The following is a 16,019-nucleotide window of genomic DNA, read 5'->3' as shown; positions in this document are numbered from 1 at the left end:
GCACTATAGAAAAACGAATATATTATTATTACAGATCATAAATTTATTCAAAAGTTAACAAGCATGAGTTGGTCTAAGTTGCAAGGTAAAGTTTACCTGTTTAAGTTGGTGTCGTGTTCAACTCTTTACATTTAGTTTTCATTTTATTGTACCATTTGTTACTAGTCTCTTTATGTAGTTTCTTCCATGCACATTATCCACGTATATGTACATGCATTACATATGTTTCAATCTTGTTCGTTTGAGATTTTTTAATCTTGTTGGTTTTTTTTTTTTTTTTTGAAAAAAAAGGTTTAAAGATGGACAATAAACCCTTGGGTAGCATATTTATTTATTTAGTATCCACAATTTATAAATTCAAATATTAAGACCTATAAATAGTTGGTGTCAAGTTACTTCATATGTAAAATACATAAAGTTTCAATTTAAAAAAATTAAGAACTTGATTACAAAAGTCAATATTTCATTACTGTACAATAAATAGCGGCTATCTAAGTACCCTAATTAGTTTTATTATTGTTTGTCAGAGTTCAAATGAAAATATAATTAAACATCATTATTTGATTTTAAGGAAATTCATAAAGAATTTTTAAAAAACGGTTAAAGGTTCCATTCTGACTAATTTTTTTCTCGTTCAGGTAACAAATTAGTTTGTAACTATTTTATAAATAGACCAAAAATACTAAGATTTTTTTTTGCAAAAACCATTATTTTTATTTTTATTTTTTATTAAAATCTCAAATAACTATATTATTTTTAAAAATTTTTTATTATTGATATTATTAAATAAATGCATATTTAAACATATTTTAAATATATATTTATATATATAAAAACATATTTATACGTAAAAAAATACATATAAATTTAATAAATACATATGAAAAACATATTTATATATTTTTATACATTAAAAATGTGTTTAAAATCTTTCTTTTCATTTAAACGTATTTATAGAACTATGACCATTATAAGGAATTAATTTATGTCACACCTATTATGGAATCCTGGTCCGCCCATGGATGCGAGACAACTTAAGCTCTATTTACACCATGTTTGACTAAAACCCATATACCATGTCATATCATCTAGAAATTACACCCTGTTACACTCCAAATTGTAACGCACTATTCCAAAGTTTTATTAATCAAATAGCATGGTTGAAAATACTTAAGATAATGATGGTCAACCACTATAAGAAACTTGACTTGAGCAACTTCACCCCATTGGAAAAAAAAATTAAAACCATCGTTGACGCAAGCTCAGTTTCAGCCACGGCAAGCCAGTCAGGACAACCGTGTAGCGTACAAGAAGGATTGAGAAGGAAAACTGCCCCACCCACTTGCTAACAAAACTAGAAAATCTAACTTATGGTATATGATATAAATAATAGAAATTAATTGATAAGTTGTAGAAGATATTATTTAGTGATGTTTTTTAGTTGCGTAAAATTTTGACATATATAAAGATTTAATAAATCAAGGCACGTTGAATTACTTAAATTTCAAAATTATTTAAAGTTATAATGATCAGGCTATCAAATATTATTATATGTGATAACTTTTGATTATAAAAAATAATAATACATAATAAATAAGATAACCACAAAAGACATTCCAATATATCATTATATCGTTTATATTTTAAATTTAAGATATACAAATTTATTTTCTATCGATTATAATATACCTTTTACATATTATTTATCAATGAGTTTTAAAAGGAACTAGTAATTTGCCCACCGTGCGTTGCAGCACCAATCCGATCGGTTTTTTAAATTGAATTTTAAAAATTATATTGATAAAAGTTAGGTAGCGTTCACTACAAAAAAATGTCAATTAGTGACGAAAGTGAAATCGTCACTAACAATAGAAGAATTCGTCACTAAATGGTTTAGTGACCAAATATCTGGTCGTTACTTTTCGTCACTATAGGTCCGTCACTAAACTGATTTAGTGACCAAATATATAAATGGTCACTAAGTAGTGACTAAAATATATTGGTCACTAAGTATGTGACGACCCATTTCGTCACTAAATGTTGTCACTAATCAATGAAAGTTATCATTATTTTATGCATTTAGTAACCATAAAAGGTCGTCATTGTTTTACACATCTAGTGACCGTTAAAAGCTGTCATTGTTTTATCTATTTAATGACCATAAATAGTCATCACTAAGTTCAAATGTAATCATAGAGTAAACAAATCAATAGAAGTATGTTCGTATTTTTTGCATCCTCAAGCCTAAAGTAATCTACAATGGGGACTGTTTACGTTTTTCGCCTTTGAAAGTGCAAACAAAAAAACATATTTCGTAAGGTAAATGATTAGTCCATTGATTTAACTATAAATTAATTATACAAGTCAAGAAAATGAATAGCAAAAGTAAAAACAACAATGAAAAGTAAGAGCAAAATTCTGCTATTTGTGTTCCTCTGCATGGGCTTGAGTTTGTTCTTTATTACCAATCTCAACATTCTTTGTTGCTTCAACCGCCTATAATAATAAACAAACAAACAAATAAATAAATAAAACCACTTAATCAAATACTACCAGATATAGCATTCTACTTTATTCATCACATAATGCTATTAATTATAGGTAAATAAATGTAAGTAAGTTGTTTATTATGGTAAATAAGTAAAAAAACATAATATATTGCCTATATTTATACAAAGAGTAAAGTATGTTGCTATTTTTGACCTGTATGATCATACAGACACTCAACTTGTTGAGCTTGTTGCAAGACATGTGTTGACATTAGATGATTCAGTAACATCTCTACCTTCTTTGTTCCAATGTCACGTGTAGCATCAAGAAGACTCGATAACTCCACGTATAAGGGTAGTATGGTCATTTTGCATAGTTTAACAACATACACAAATATGGTGAAAAAAAAGGATTAAAAAGTTCTCAAGTTAGGGACAAAATCCATAATTTTGATAAGAATAAGGACTAAATATGTAGTTTGCAAATACCTCAAGAGCACGAGTTTCATCATCTAAAACTTGTTGGTTCAGTTTTTTAAGGCGTGGCCTATTTTGGTTTGGTTTTTTTCTAGGTATAGCTCTATTAATTACTTCTTGAAAGCATACAACTCTCAGTTGACCAAACTGTGATGGAACTAAAGGGAAACTTTCTCTTAAAATTAAAACATAAAATTCAAAAAAGTAAATAAAATAAATATAAATATAAAACAAAATCATTATAATCAATAGAAATTTTATGCACCACTCCATGTTTGTGTGAGATAGTATCAACATTAGCATTGTCACCCACCTCTAATTCCAAGCCATCTTTTTTTAATTGCTTCTTCATCAGTTATGTTGGGTTTTATATGAAAAATATGGAACCCGTTACATACTTCATTTTTTATAAATAAATCAAAGAAAAAACTATATTAAAACCTTGCATCTTGGGAGACATCTTGTGCAACAAGCATGGCTGCATAAGGAGAAGATTCATCACTGTCAGCTTCACCTTCATCTCACCTGGAATGCAAAAAAATATAAATAAATAAATCATTAATAAGAAAGTATTTGACTTAATGGAGAGCTTAAAAGGAAACCGAATTCCACAATTTATTAATGAATATAAAAAACTTGAACTTTTTAGTGTTATTGATTATGATACCTGTAATGCAAACCATGGTTTCTCTTCCAGAGATATCAGTCACATTAATGAATTAGTTACAAGACCAAAGAAAACATAAAGGACTTTAGATTATTTGCAAACTGGTGTATTTGAGATAGTTGATAAGAGTTTAAAGGGAACATAAGATGAAGAGAGTATGAGAAAAACAACTACAATCGCTTCCATGTCTATTGATAGTCACAAGGATGCATCACAAAAACCAAATATTTTTAAAGTACTTGTTTAACTTAAAGGACAGCAGAACATCCAACTGTCTTATCTTCCAACTATTAGACTTCCTTGCGAGATGTAATAATAATTATATTAGATGTTTATTATTTATAGTAAATATTTAAAGTTTTTAAGCATGATATATAAGAAAAATATAGTATAAGTAGTTAAACTGCAATAGTGCCCAAAATATAAGGGATTTTTCAGTAAATTTCCTGGAAAAAAAAAAAGAAGACAGGATGATTTCAGCAAGGGGTAGGTGATAGGTTCTTACAATAACTGTAGCTAAAGTGGCAATGGAAAATACAGGGCCTTCTTTAAGTAAGAAGCTAATTGCAAGATGAGATTCACAATAGAAATGGAGGCATCAGATAACCAAAATTAAATAGATTATAATGCCTTTCTTTGGATGAAATAATAGACAATCTATATATGTTTGATAAAGGGGAGAGCTTAAGGTCTGAAAAGGGCATTTGGGAATGATGATGTGGCCAAGGTAGTCTGTTGTGGGCCCCGAGAGAAAATGAAGGTAAAGATGAGGTTGGTGTGAGTATATGTTCTGTGAAGAGTTAGTGTTGTGTTGTAGGGTATGATGAAGCTCTGTATAAGGGTTTAGGGTCTGAAGGGAGGTGAGATTATGAAGACCATCTTTTGCTTCCATGTCTGTTTTCTGTGTCTAAGTTGTATTTGTCTAGCCACTCGGGTAGCTCTATTAATGCAGATGAACATATAAATAGTTTTTATAGAAAAATATAAACAAAACAATGAAGATAACAGAAATCTGTGACAACCCGAAATTTCCATTCTATACAAACAGTATCACTTCAATAGAAGTTATAACAGTCATAGTCGATTTTCAGACTTTCCGTATAAGTTGGAGTAATTTAGGGTTTACACTTCAGTAAACATCAGGAGAGTGGATGCACTACGGTTTTGTGCAACACTGTTATTCCAACACTCGGATATATTAGAAATCATTTCCGGAATAAAAATATTTTCTGTTAAAATATTTCAGGACTATAAATAGATTTATGAACTAAATTCATTCATTATTCACATTTCCAACTAGAGAAAAGCCCTTTTCTCTGTCACGGATCTTCGGGTTTTCATCCCAAATCGTGAGTCTACTTTCCTAAATGTGTTTTAATGCTTGTTATAAGCTTTATAACATTGTTTATATGACAAATTTGTAAGATCCGAGAGTTTACCGCCCAAGAACGTTCTTGGGGAGTAAACTCCAAAACGAAGCCTAAAGGCTATCTAGTCCCATTTCCTTGTTAGGCAACAAGTTAAGGACATTATGTATGATCATTTGAGGCTAGAACACAATCAAGAACACATAGTTTAAGGAGTTCACGGCCCAAGAAAGCGTTAGGCCGTAAACTCCAAAATTCAAGGGATAATGTGCCCTAAACACTCCTAAGGCTTTAAGACAATTAACCTCTAATGCTTGTAGCTAATTTGGAGACCAAAACACATCAAAATCATCCCTAAAAGGGAGTTTACGGCCAAGAAATACTCTTGGGCCGTAAACTCCAAGTGAAGGCACAAAAGTGTGCCTAAAGTCCCCTTTAGCCTTAAACAAAAACCTAGAAGCTATCCTTTGTGTGCAAGAGGCTTAAAAGAATTAAAACAAACACCCCATAGGAGTTTACGACCGTAAACTCTAGGGGATATGTTCTTTAGGCCGTAAACTCCTCAAAGGAGCATTCTAGGGCCTTAAACTACTTCAAGGATTAATCTACCAATGCTAGGCTTATTCTAGAATTCATTTAGCACATTTAAACACCCAAAACAACCAAGACAAGAGTTCACGGCCGTAAACTCAAGGGTTTACGACCATAAACTCATTGTGTGGAGTTTATTGAGTAGTAAACTCTTATACAAGGCCCTTGGAAGCATTAAAACCTTTTGCCTTGTCCAATAGCAACATAGAAGCAACCCTTAGGACCTATAACACTTATACAAAGTGTTTACATGTTCCTAAACGTCCCAACTTATTTCATTAAGTTAGTAATTGGCTAATTAGTTATATATATGCTCATTATATGATAACTAGGCTTGTGCGTGTGAACAAGTCTCCGTTTGCCACCTAGCACGGTACCCGATACTTCAATCCAATCCACTCACCACAAGTGAGTTCATACCCCTTAAATTAACCTTTGAAATGCTTTTAAATGTTTTAAATACTTTATTGGGGGGGGGGGGGATACAAGTTAAACACTTACAGTTATTACATCAATCACATGTGATTACATTAATCACATGTGATTAATAACTAGAAAACCAATGATTTTATCAGTGTTTAAACTGTTTATCAAACTGTTTCACTTTAAAATGTTTTACAAACTCTTTTACTTATCAAATGCTTTTATTAAACTTTGTTTTACTTCTTATAAATTGCATGCCCATATATGTATAGATATATAAGAAATGTTTAAAGGGCTTAGGAAGGCTATCCACCCTATTTCCTTTTCGCGCATTGAGATGTGGTCTAGTGGGATTCTGGGTAACCGTCCGAAGGTCGTTTCAATATTAATTATATATCAAATATACATGTATAGACATAAAAGTACTTCCATATTCATACTTATCAGTACATCATCAGTAAATTACCATCGGGGTAACATAGGATCATACTACTACAATTTCTAGATAAATGAGTCCGTTCATTCATGAGTTAATACTTATTATTACGAGTACTTATACAAATATACTAGAAAGAGAACATATACAACTATACTAGAGGAAGAACATATACAACCATTCTAGAGGAAGAACATATACAACTATACTAGAACAGTTCATTTCATTACATATACAAGAATACGTTAACAATTGTGATCCACTGTATCGGAGCATGCCTTAATTGTCATGGCCCGAGTTGTAGCCAGAATTCTCTTGGAGGGATAGCGTGAGTTTGCGTATAGATCTATACTGGATTGACTATTCTACACCTTGCTGCTAGCTACAACCGGACCTGCAGGTCTGCGGGTGCCAAATGTCATTCCGTTATTACGACCATTCGTATGTCGTTGTTACCAGTCGATAGTATGGTGCAATTTATCACATGATACCTTAATATAAATCCGGTTTAAGGTAGTTAGTACAGCAGTAGTTCCTATAATACAACACTACAGTACTACATTAATTTACTCTTTACATCATTAGTGATCTTTTCACTTAAACAATTATGTACAAACTATGTTTTGGAAATGATAGTTACACTTGAGTAAATCACACACTTTTACAACAAACGAGCATACAAAACAGTTAAGCCTTGGTAGAAGGCTACTTTAATAGAAAATATAGGTTTTTCTAAGAGATTCAAACTTTTACAAACACTTACAAACATTTACGTACATTTTACAAACTTACACTTGATACATGTTCAAACGTTTTTGGATGACAAATACCGACACTAAAATACTTATGAACTCACCAGCTTATTGCTGATAAACTCTTTCAAAATAACTTGTATTCTCAGGTCATCAGTAGACAGGTACCGAGGCCAGCTTTTGAGAAGATGGAGCGCATTCAAGACTCATCTTATAATTTTGATATACATTATTTTTGGTGTCTATACTGTACAGAACACGCTTGTATTAAAATTATATATTTAATGCAATGGATGATGTTGTTTGCTTATTTACATTTACTGTGTTGTGATACTTTACATGACGTCCTCCGCCCCAGAACGTTTCCGCCGTTCTTGGTTTTGGGGTGTGACAAAATCAAAAAAAAATTCTGGCATTCCTTAGAGACACACACACAAATCGATCATAAAACTACAAAACTAATCGGCGGGGAACAAACACCACCACCGCATCCCTCAATTGGAAACGTACAATACAATTGAGCTAAAAATGACGAAAAATAGACTCCATTCATAAGTAATTGAATATTTCTATGTGTTTTCGAATGTGTGTGTTCATACATGCTTGTGTAAGTGTGTGATTGTGAACAAGCATCAGAATGGAGTCGAGAACCAGAAAAGTATGTAAAGGAGGATGTCTTCCCAGAGCAATCAATGAGGAAGAAGGGAAGAGAGATTGAGGAAAGGATAACATTACCTTCGACGTTTAGTAATGATGAACAAGACATCAAATGCAATATATTAACATCAAATGCAAGATATTAACTCCAAGTGGGGTTTTGAGCCATAATCACACCTTAATTAAAGTTTTTAGGGCAGGATTCAATCTCTGGTAAAATCACATGACAAAGAGAGGGTAATTCGAATCCTAGAATGTAGAATGCATTTAACGAGAATGATGGAGGGCACATTGCTTCTATTCGTTCACAAGAGTGGCGCATACGAGAGGCAATAAGAGGAGGTGAATCGCGACTTTGAATGTTCCCTGTGTGATGCTTCGTTAAGTAGCTGCATTGACTACTAGGGTTCTAATGAAAAAAGAGAAGAACATGACAAAGAGGAAACCGAAGAGTTTTCTGTTGATATTTCCGGTGAGAGAAGATAGGAACGATTGGCTAGGTTCGATTTCTTGTAAGGTTTCAGGTGTTTGATTGATAAACCAACAGAGTAAGCAACTAGGGTTCGGTTTGGGCGAGATAAGAGTAAAAAACCAGAATTATAATAATAATAAAAAGAGCAATTGTTTTCTTTAGTTAAAAAAAAAAAACTCCAAGCTTGAGAGGATAGAATGGTAAATATCATATAAAAAAAATTAATACTTGTGACCACTATTTTCTGGTCAATAGTGTGACCATTATTTTGAGGTCATTAGTTTTTTTTTTTCCATGCGGTGAATGTGTTGGTTTGAAAAATGAATATGAATTAATGACCACTATTTTGTTCATTAAGTTTTCAACATAGTGACAACTATTTTTGGTCATTAAATGTCAAATCAGTGACCACTAATTTTAATCATTAATATTTATTATTTAATTAAATAATAATAATAACTTTTAGTGACCATTTAGTGGCAACCATCTCCGATTGGGTCACTAAATGTGTGCAACTACCAAAATTCAGTGACCACTTAATATATGGTGACTAAATAATGCTTTTAGTGACCAGATTTATAGTCGTCATTGAAAAATTGGTTACTAAAAAGGATTACTCTTGTAGTGGTTATATTTATGGGTAGATAAATATCATACATGGTCGATACCATAGACCAAACTCTCGATGGTTCAAATAAATATGAAAGTTTAGAAAGTTAAAAGTGTGAAACTGACATCTTACAAAGTTCAAAGCCGAAAGGATTAAAGTAATATTTTATAAAGTTTAGTGATAGTAACTTTATATACTACGAGATTAAACACAAAACTTTAAAAAATAGCGGGGATGAAAAGGAATTTTTTTAAAAGTCTAAAGTTGAAAGAATAAAAATGATATTTGTATAAAGTTAAGGGCTGGAAAATAAAAGTTGGAAACGCTGTTAATTAGAGCAAAAGCCTTTTAATGTCATGTAAATAAAATTCAGTCCAAATATAGATATGAATTTAGTAAGTTATATAATCTATAGTTAATTTTGACTTAGTAGGGTTATGTTTTTTGAATCTGGTACTTTTAAATTGATTATACGACACCGTAATAGTAAAATGATTAGAAATAGTTCAATCGACCAAAAACTAAACCTCAAAAGTCTCAAAAGTCAATTTGCACACCCAAACGCCTCAGAAGTCAATTGGCATCATGCATGTATAATTAACGGGTTACCATAACTTCAAAGTAGTGTCTTGGTATAGAAATGAATTTCCAATCTCTTGTTACAATATTAGTTCTTCTTGGAGTATCGGTTGATGCCCAGAATGATCAATCAGGTACGAAAGCATTAATTATTTCTCTAAATACTAATTAATTAATTATATAACCTCTTGATCAACTTCTTTTCCCCTCCCATCGCAGACTTCATCAGCATAGACTGTGGGATTCCCAAAGGGTCAACATACACCGATCAAGTAACAGGCATAAACTACATATCCGATGCTGAATTCAGAGACACTGGCGAAATCCATAGCATAATGCCCGCATATAACTCGTTAGACATTTATAAACATGCTACCACCCTCACAAGTTTTCCACAAAACGCAAGAAACTGCTACACCCTAAAACCAAACCAAGGAAAGGGTAACAGGTATCTCATAAGGACAAGCTTCATGTATGGGAATTATGACTTGAAGGGCCAACTTCCAGAATTCGATGTCTATCTTGGACCTGATTACTGGGATACCATGAAATTCAATTCGTCATCTCAACCAGAAACAATGGAGATCATACATGTCTCATCAACAGATTACATTCATCTTTGTCTAGTAAATATAGGTCGTGGGACTCCTTTCATATCAGCGATAGAACTACGTCTTGTAGCTGGCGACATGTATAAAGAAACCGATTTTGGATCATTGTACCTTTCTGCACGGGCAAATTTTGGAACCACACATGGAATAGTCAGGTCAAATTTATACAATGTGTTTTTTTTTTCTAATAAAAACTAAATTTTAGACTAAATTAAACGAAAAGTTGCTATCTTTTTTGTAATTTGTACGTTTCGTTCCTAACTTATTTTTTTTAAACTTGGAAGTTCCCTGTTGTTTGTTTTTGGCTGTGTTTGGCGCGCCACAGCTAGCTGATAAGCTAGCTTATTTTTCGAGCTTTTTTATGTTGTTGTGTTTGGTAAACCAAAAAGTAGCTGATAAGCTAGCTTTTTGAAAAGCTACTTAGACTACCTTTTAAGGAGCTTTTTTAAAATTTTCCAAATACACTCCTTAATTAATTATAGAAACACATATTTTTACATATCCTTTTATGTAATTTTATATATTTCAGCTAGTTTTACCAAACGTTATTTTTTATCAGCTAGCTTTTTAGTTATCAGATAGCTTTTTATTTAACAGCCACCTTTTTAGCTATCAGCTAACTTTTCAGTTAACAACTATCTTTTCAGCTAATCCGCCAAACATAGCCTTTGTATCGCGTTTGTTTCCTGTCTTATCTAAAAAGACTTTTTTACCCTTGATTTTTCTTTTTAATTTATTTAAACAAACACGCTCTTAACCCCACCTCATCTTACTTTATCTTACCTAAAAATACTATTTTAATTATTTAAATAATGACATACTACTCTTTTTAAGTAAGACATGAACCAATCGCCTAATAAAAACAAATAATAGAAACTTTCGGAATTAAAAAAATAAATTAGGTACCAAAATGCAAATTTTCTCAACCCATAGAGACTATTCCTGTAATTTACTCTAATTTTTACGAATATTCAAGTTGTAACTTTGTTTTTCTTGTTTCTCGGCTTAGGTATAACAATGACAAGTATGATCGAGTATGGACTCCAATTAATTGGCCTGATAGTAAAACTTTATACACTCGGGAACAAGTGTCTGTAGGGTTATCGAACGTCTTTGACCCACCATCAGAGGTTATGAGTTCTGCTGCGACGCCAACAAACCCTAATGATCCATTTAAAATAGAGTGGAATCCTTTTAACACCAACGATAAATTTTTCATTTACATGCACTTTACTGAAGTTGAATTACTGAAAAGAAACCAGACCAGAGAATTCAACATTTATCTGAATGGGAACCTCTCGTATGGACCTTTCTCTCCGATATATCTGAACGCAGCCAGTATTTATAGCACAGTGCATGAAACGATAGCACCAAGATATACCCTCATAATAAATAAAACAGAAAATTCAACCCTTCCACCCATTATCAACGCTCTTGAGCTCTATGTATTAAAGCAGCTCACACAAAGGCAAACAGATCACCATGATGGTATGTCTACAATCTTTCCTAGCTATTATGATCAATATATATTAATTGACGCAACTCATGTTCGTTTCTTTTTTTGATTACAATCGATATTACTATTAGTTGCTGCAATAGGGAGCATTAAATCTTATTACAGAGTAACTAGAAATTGGCAAGGAGATCCATGTGCACCACAGGAATTTGTTTGGGATGGTGTTAGATGCAGCTACAACGATACGGAGATGTCTAGGATCACGTTCTTGTATGCATACAATTTCATGACCCTTGAATGTTATGGTTTTACTTTCCTTTCTTGAAATTATTTATATACCGTTTAATAATCTGAATCAGGAACTTGTCTACAAGTGGAATTAAAGGAAAAATAGATCATGGATTCTCTTATCTAGCAATGATAGAAACCTTGTAAGTCAAACACTTGTATTAAACTAAAATATTGACAAAAGTTAGTTCCTAAAACAGTATGTGTGTCATTTTCTTGATTCCTGTTTCAGGGATTTGTCGAACAATAACTTGACAGGAACTGTGCCTGATTTTCTCTCTGGAATGAAATTCTTGAAAGTCCTGTAAGTTATCTACCCCTCGAATTAGCATGCATTGGAAATCTTGTTGTTTGGAATAATAAATTAATGTAAGTTAACGTTTTATTATAGGAATCTAAGAGGAAACAATTTCATTGGGCCGATTCCAGAGGAGCTTCTAGCAAAATCAAACAACGGATCATTGTCAATAAGGTTTGTTACTAATTTCTTGACACGTATTTGTGATCGGAAATTTTATACTATTAATCATTGTTTCATAATTTAACATTAATTCTACCTTAAAATCAGATTCGATGGTCAGAGTACAGATGAAGACGCAAGTTCTTGTGTTATGAATCGTTGCAAAAACAAGAAGAATAAAAAATTCATTGTTCCAGTAATAGCAACGGTTGCTTCCCTCTTTGTGATCCTGGGTGCAATCACCACCATATGGATAATTAATAAACAAAAAGGTCATGGTATGAATTATGATCGAGAAAAAACTTCAATTTCATTTAATAATCTATATTGTTAATTAAAAAACATGCACACGTGCACAAAATACGGACAGGTTCAATTCGTCAAAGTAATTTGCATACGAACAAAAGCAAAACAAGCAGCGATGGGTTGGAGATAAAAAGACAAAAGTTCACGTACTCAGAGGTACAGAGCATTACTGACAACTTCAAAGTCGTTATTGGGAAAGGAGGATTTGGAAAAGTTTATCATGGACATATAGGTGATGCTCAAGTTGCTGTGAAGATGCTTTCTGCATCATCTCAACAAGGGGACAAAGAGTTTCAAGCCGAGGTAATGTTCCCTTCGTGAAGTGGGGACCACACACACATATATATATATATGGTTCTATCAAATTAAAGAACACAAACATGGAAAACATTGCTTCTATACATTTTGTTAATCATAGCAATAACAAACTTTACAACACATTTCACACGTGGCATTTTATAGCAACCATCAAAATGGTTGGTGATTAACCACCTATAACTGCCACTAATAACTACCATTCATGAGTTACCAAATTAGCCTTATAATTCCTATGCCTTGCTTAACTTGCAACACCCCCCATAAGCTAGACTTTAACAATAAATTAAAATAAAAAGTAGGAACCTTCTGAGTTAAAAATAAAAAAAATATGTTAGGAACCAAACGTGCAAATTATCTTAAACCATTGGGAACATTCGTGTAATTTACTCGATTATATTATATAATCATGCCAATGTAAAGTTCTCAAAGAGGTTGCAAACTCCTTCTCAAAGATTGATGTGAAATAGGTGGTTGTTCATGTATCGCCTAAGATTATAATTGTCCAGGAATTTGCACTATTAGAGCAACAGTTTATTGCCTCTTCCCGTAAACACTTGTTATAAGTTCGTTTTATTCTAACATTTAATTGTTCTTCACAATCTCCCCTATTTCTTTATCAATATTACATTATTCATCAGGTTTCATGATAGTATCATTCAAATCATCAAAATCGTTGTCCATAATATTCGGACTTAAGACCCAACAATCACCGATATCAACATCAAATTTCAACTTTTCCAAGATCTTTTCAGAAAATTCATCAATCCAAGAATCACTCTGGAGAGTATCATCCATAGTGTTCCAACCAACAACTTGTTTTTAGAACTTGTTTTTAGTCATAACAAGCAACTCCTTGAACTTTCATGCGTCTTCTCCTTGATTTTTCTAATCTTGAATAACTTTGCTACAGGCTCCCTTGAATCATACTCTTTGTTAATCATATCAACAACAACACATACACAAACACACATCATATGCTTAAAATGAAAAATCAACACCAACAAAATTCGTGCAGTGAATATTACATGGAAATTTAAAAAATTCTCTATATGTACAGGCCAATCTTCTCATGAGTGTTCATCATAAAAACTTAACTACGCTGGTTGGGTATTGCAATGAAGGCAACCACAAGGGAATTATCTACGATTACATAGCTAATGGGAACTTAGAAAATCATATATTCGGTATTTGTTATTAATGACATTTCATCTTTAATTTATATGTACACATATTAATATTTGAAATATGGCTTGAGCAGATACAAGTTTAAGTGTCTTAACTTGGGAAAAAAGACTACGAATAGCATGTGATGTTGCATGTGGTCAGTAAGCAAATCCTTAGAAGCTACTTAATTGCATTTAATTTTGGCATCTATAATCACAATCATTATTAACCACATGGGTTCTATTAGGTCTAGAGTATCTTCATCATGGTTGCACACCACCTATAGTCCATAGAGATGTTAAGTGTACAAACATCTTATTGAACGAAAAGTTTCAAGCTAAACTAGCAGACTTCGGGTTATCCAGAGCTTTTCCAACAGAAGCTGCTACACATATTTCAACATTAGTTGCTGGCACTCCTGGGTACCTTGACCCTGAGTAAGTAATTTTTCCGAATCTTATCTATAATAAATCATATTTATGTTGAAATTCAAAAAAAAAAAAATTAAAAAAGGGACGCCTTGAACCCATCATAACTCACATCTTCAAGGTACTTATTGCATTTGGCGAGAGAACAAGCCCCGATTTTTTTTTTTTAAATATAACTTAATTGTGTGACTGGTGTAGTATTGGTTTCCTCAAGTTTTATGTTTAATTTCCTTGGATCTTTTGCTTAAATGCAATATCAATGAATCTGGCTTTCAGGTATCAGTCGTCATACAGATTGACTGAGAAAAGTGACGTTTATAGTTTTGGGGTTGTGCTTCTGGTGATAATTACAGGACGACGAGCTATAGCCAGATATGATAATGACAACAAACACATAAGTCGATGGGTTAATTTAGAGCTCTTAGATGGGAATGTAAAAAGCCTGGTTGATCCTAGGTTACAAGGAGAATTTGATATCCACTCAGCAAGGAAGGCAGTAGAATTGGCAATGACTTGTGTTGATGACATGCCCAACAGACGACCAACCATGAAGGAAGTGGTCATGGGTTTAAGTGATTGTTTGGTAACTCTTCAGGACGCCAAAACAGAAAATTTGTCAGGAATCGTATCTCTTACTTTGGAGAATGGAACTTAGCTTGATCCAAATCTTAGATGTTGAATTAAACACACATTTGTTATGTGACAATAATTCTTTAAAGATCATTTGTAACTGATATATATTAGCTCATGATAATAAAAGTATCAAAATATATAGGGTTTATCAGACTTGTGAAAGGAACAAAAGTAATCAAATATCAATCACAGGTTATTACTTTCTGAGTATGTAACTCACGGATTTTAATTACCAAAATGATTCAAGTTTTCTATTATGTTGTAATAATTAGGTAGTCCCAAATCACTACTAGAAAAAAGGGTGTTTTCCTACGGATAATAGCTATGGAAAATTTCCGTAGCTAATTAGCTACGAAATGGCTACGGATCAGCTACCGAATGGGACGCCCTAATTTAGTAACGGAATAGCTACAAAATAGCTACGGATGCTATTCCGTAGTTATTCTGTAGCTAATTAGCTACGAAATAGTTATGGAATAACTACGAATGCTAATCTGTAGTTATTCCGTAGCTAATTAACTACGAAATAGCTACGGAATAGTTACGGATGTTAACCCGTAGCTATTCCGTAGCTAATTAGCAACAGAATGGCTACGGAATAGCTACGGATACAATATTAAACCATTAAATGAGTAAAGGATCTCGAATGTGCAAACGGCTTTATGAACATTATTAATAACTATAAGTTGTTGAAAATAAAGATAATCATGTATAATAGAGGTGAAAAAAAAACGAAGACAAAAAAAAACGATGTTTAATGCCCGAAAAATAAAAAATAAGAAAAATCCTTAGCTACTCCGTAGCTAATTAGCTACGGATTAGCTACGGAATTTTT

General features: G+C 32.5%; 1 protein-coding gene and 1 pseudogene across 1 annotated transcript; one reads left to right on the top strand and one right to left on the bottom strand.

The window, feature by feature from the left end:
• Window positions 1-2,351: 2,351 nt before the first annotated feature.
• LOC145040196 (syntaxin-81-like) lies at window positions 2,352-3,649 on the bottom strand (annotated as a pseudogene).
• Window positions 3,650-9,579: 5,930 nt separating this feature from the next.
• On the top strand, window positions 9,580-15,357 carry LOC145038831 (putative LRR receptor-like serine/threonine-protein kinase At1g05700). Its single transcript, XM_078987067.1, has 13 exons — window positions 9,580-9,654; window positions 9,740-10,286; window positions 11,141-11,619; window positions 11,719-11,857; window positions 11,947-12,018; window positions 12,108-12,179; window positions 12,267-12,347; window positions 12,444-12,613; window positions 12,706-12,944; window positions 14,017-14,143; window positions 14,218-14,280; window positions 14,371-14,560; window positions 14,828-15,357. The coding sequence occupies exons 1-13, from the start codon at window positions 9,582-9,584 to the stop codon at window positions 15,204-15,206; spliced, it is 2,631 nt and encodes an 876-aa protein (XP_078843193.1). The 5' UTR covers window positions 9,580-9,581; the 3' UTR covers window positions 15,207-15,357.
• The last annotated feature ends 662 nt before the right edge of the window (window positions 15,358-16,019 follow it).

The sequence above is a fragment of the Lactuca saligna genome, chromosome 4 (assembly GCF_052625555.1).
Source record: "Lactuca saligna cultivar CGN05327 chromosome 4, ASM5262555v1, whole genome shotgun sequence".
Taxonomy (NCBI): Eukaryota; Viridiplantae; Streptophyta; class Magnoliopsida; order Asterales; family Asteraceae; genus Lactuca; species Lactuca saligna.
Note: the sequence above shows the minus strand (reverse complement) of the source record. Positions and strands in the feature narration are given on the sequence as shown.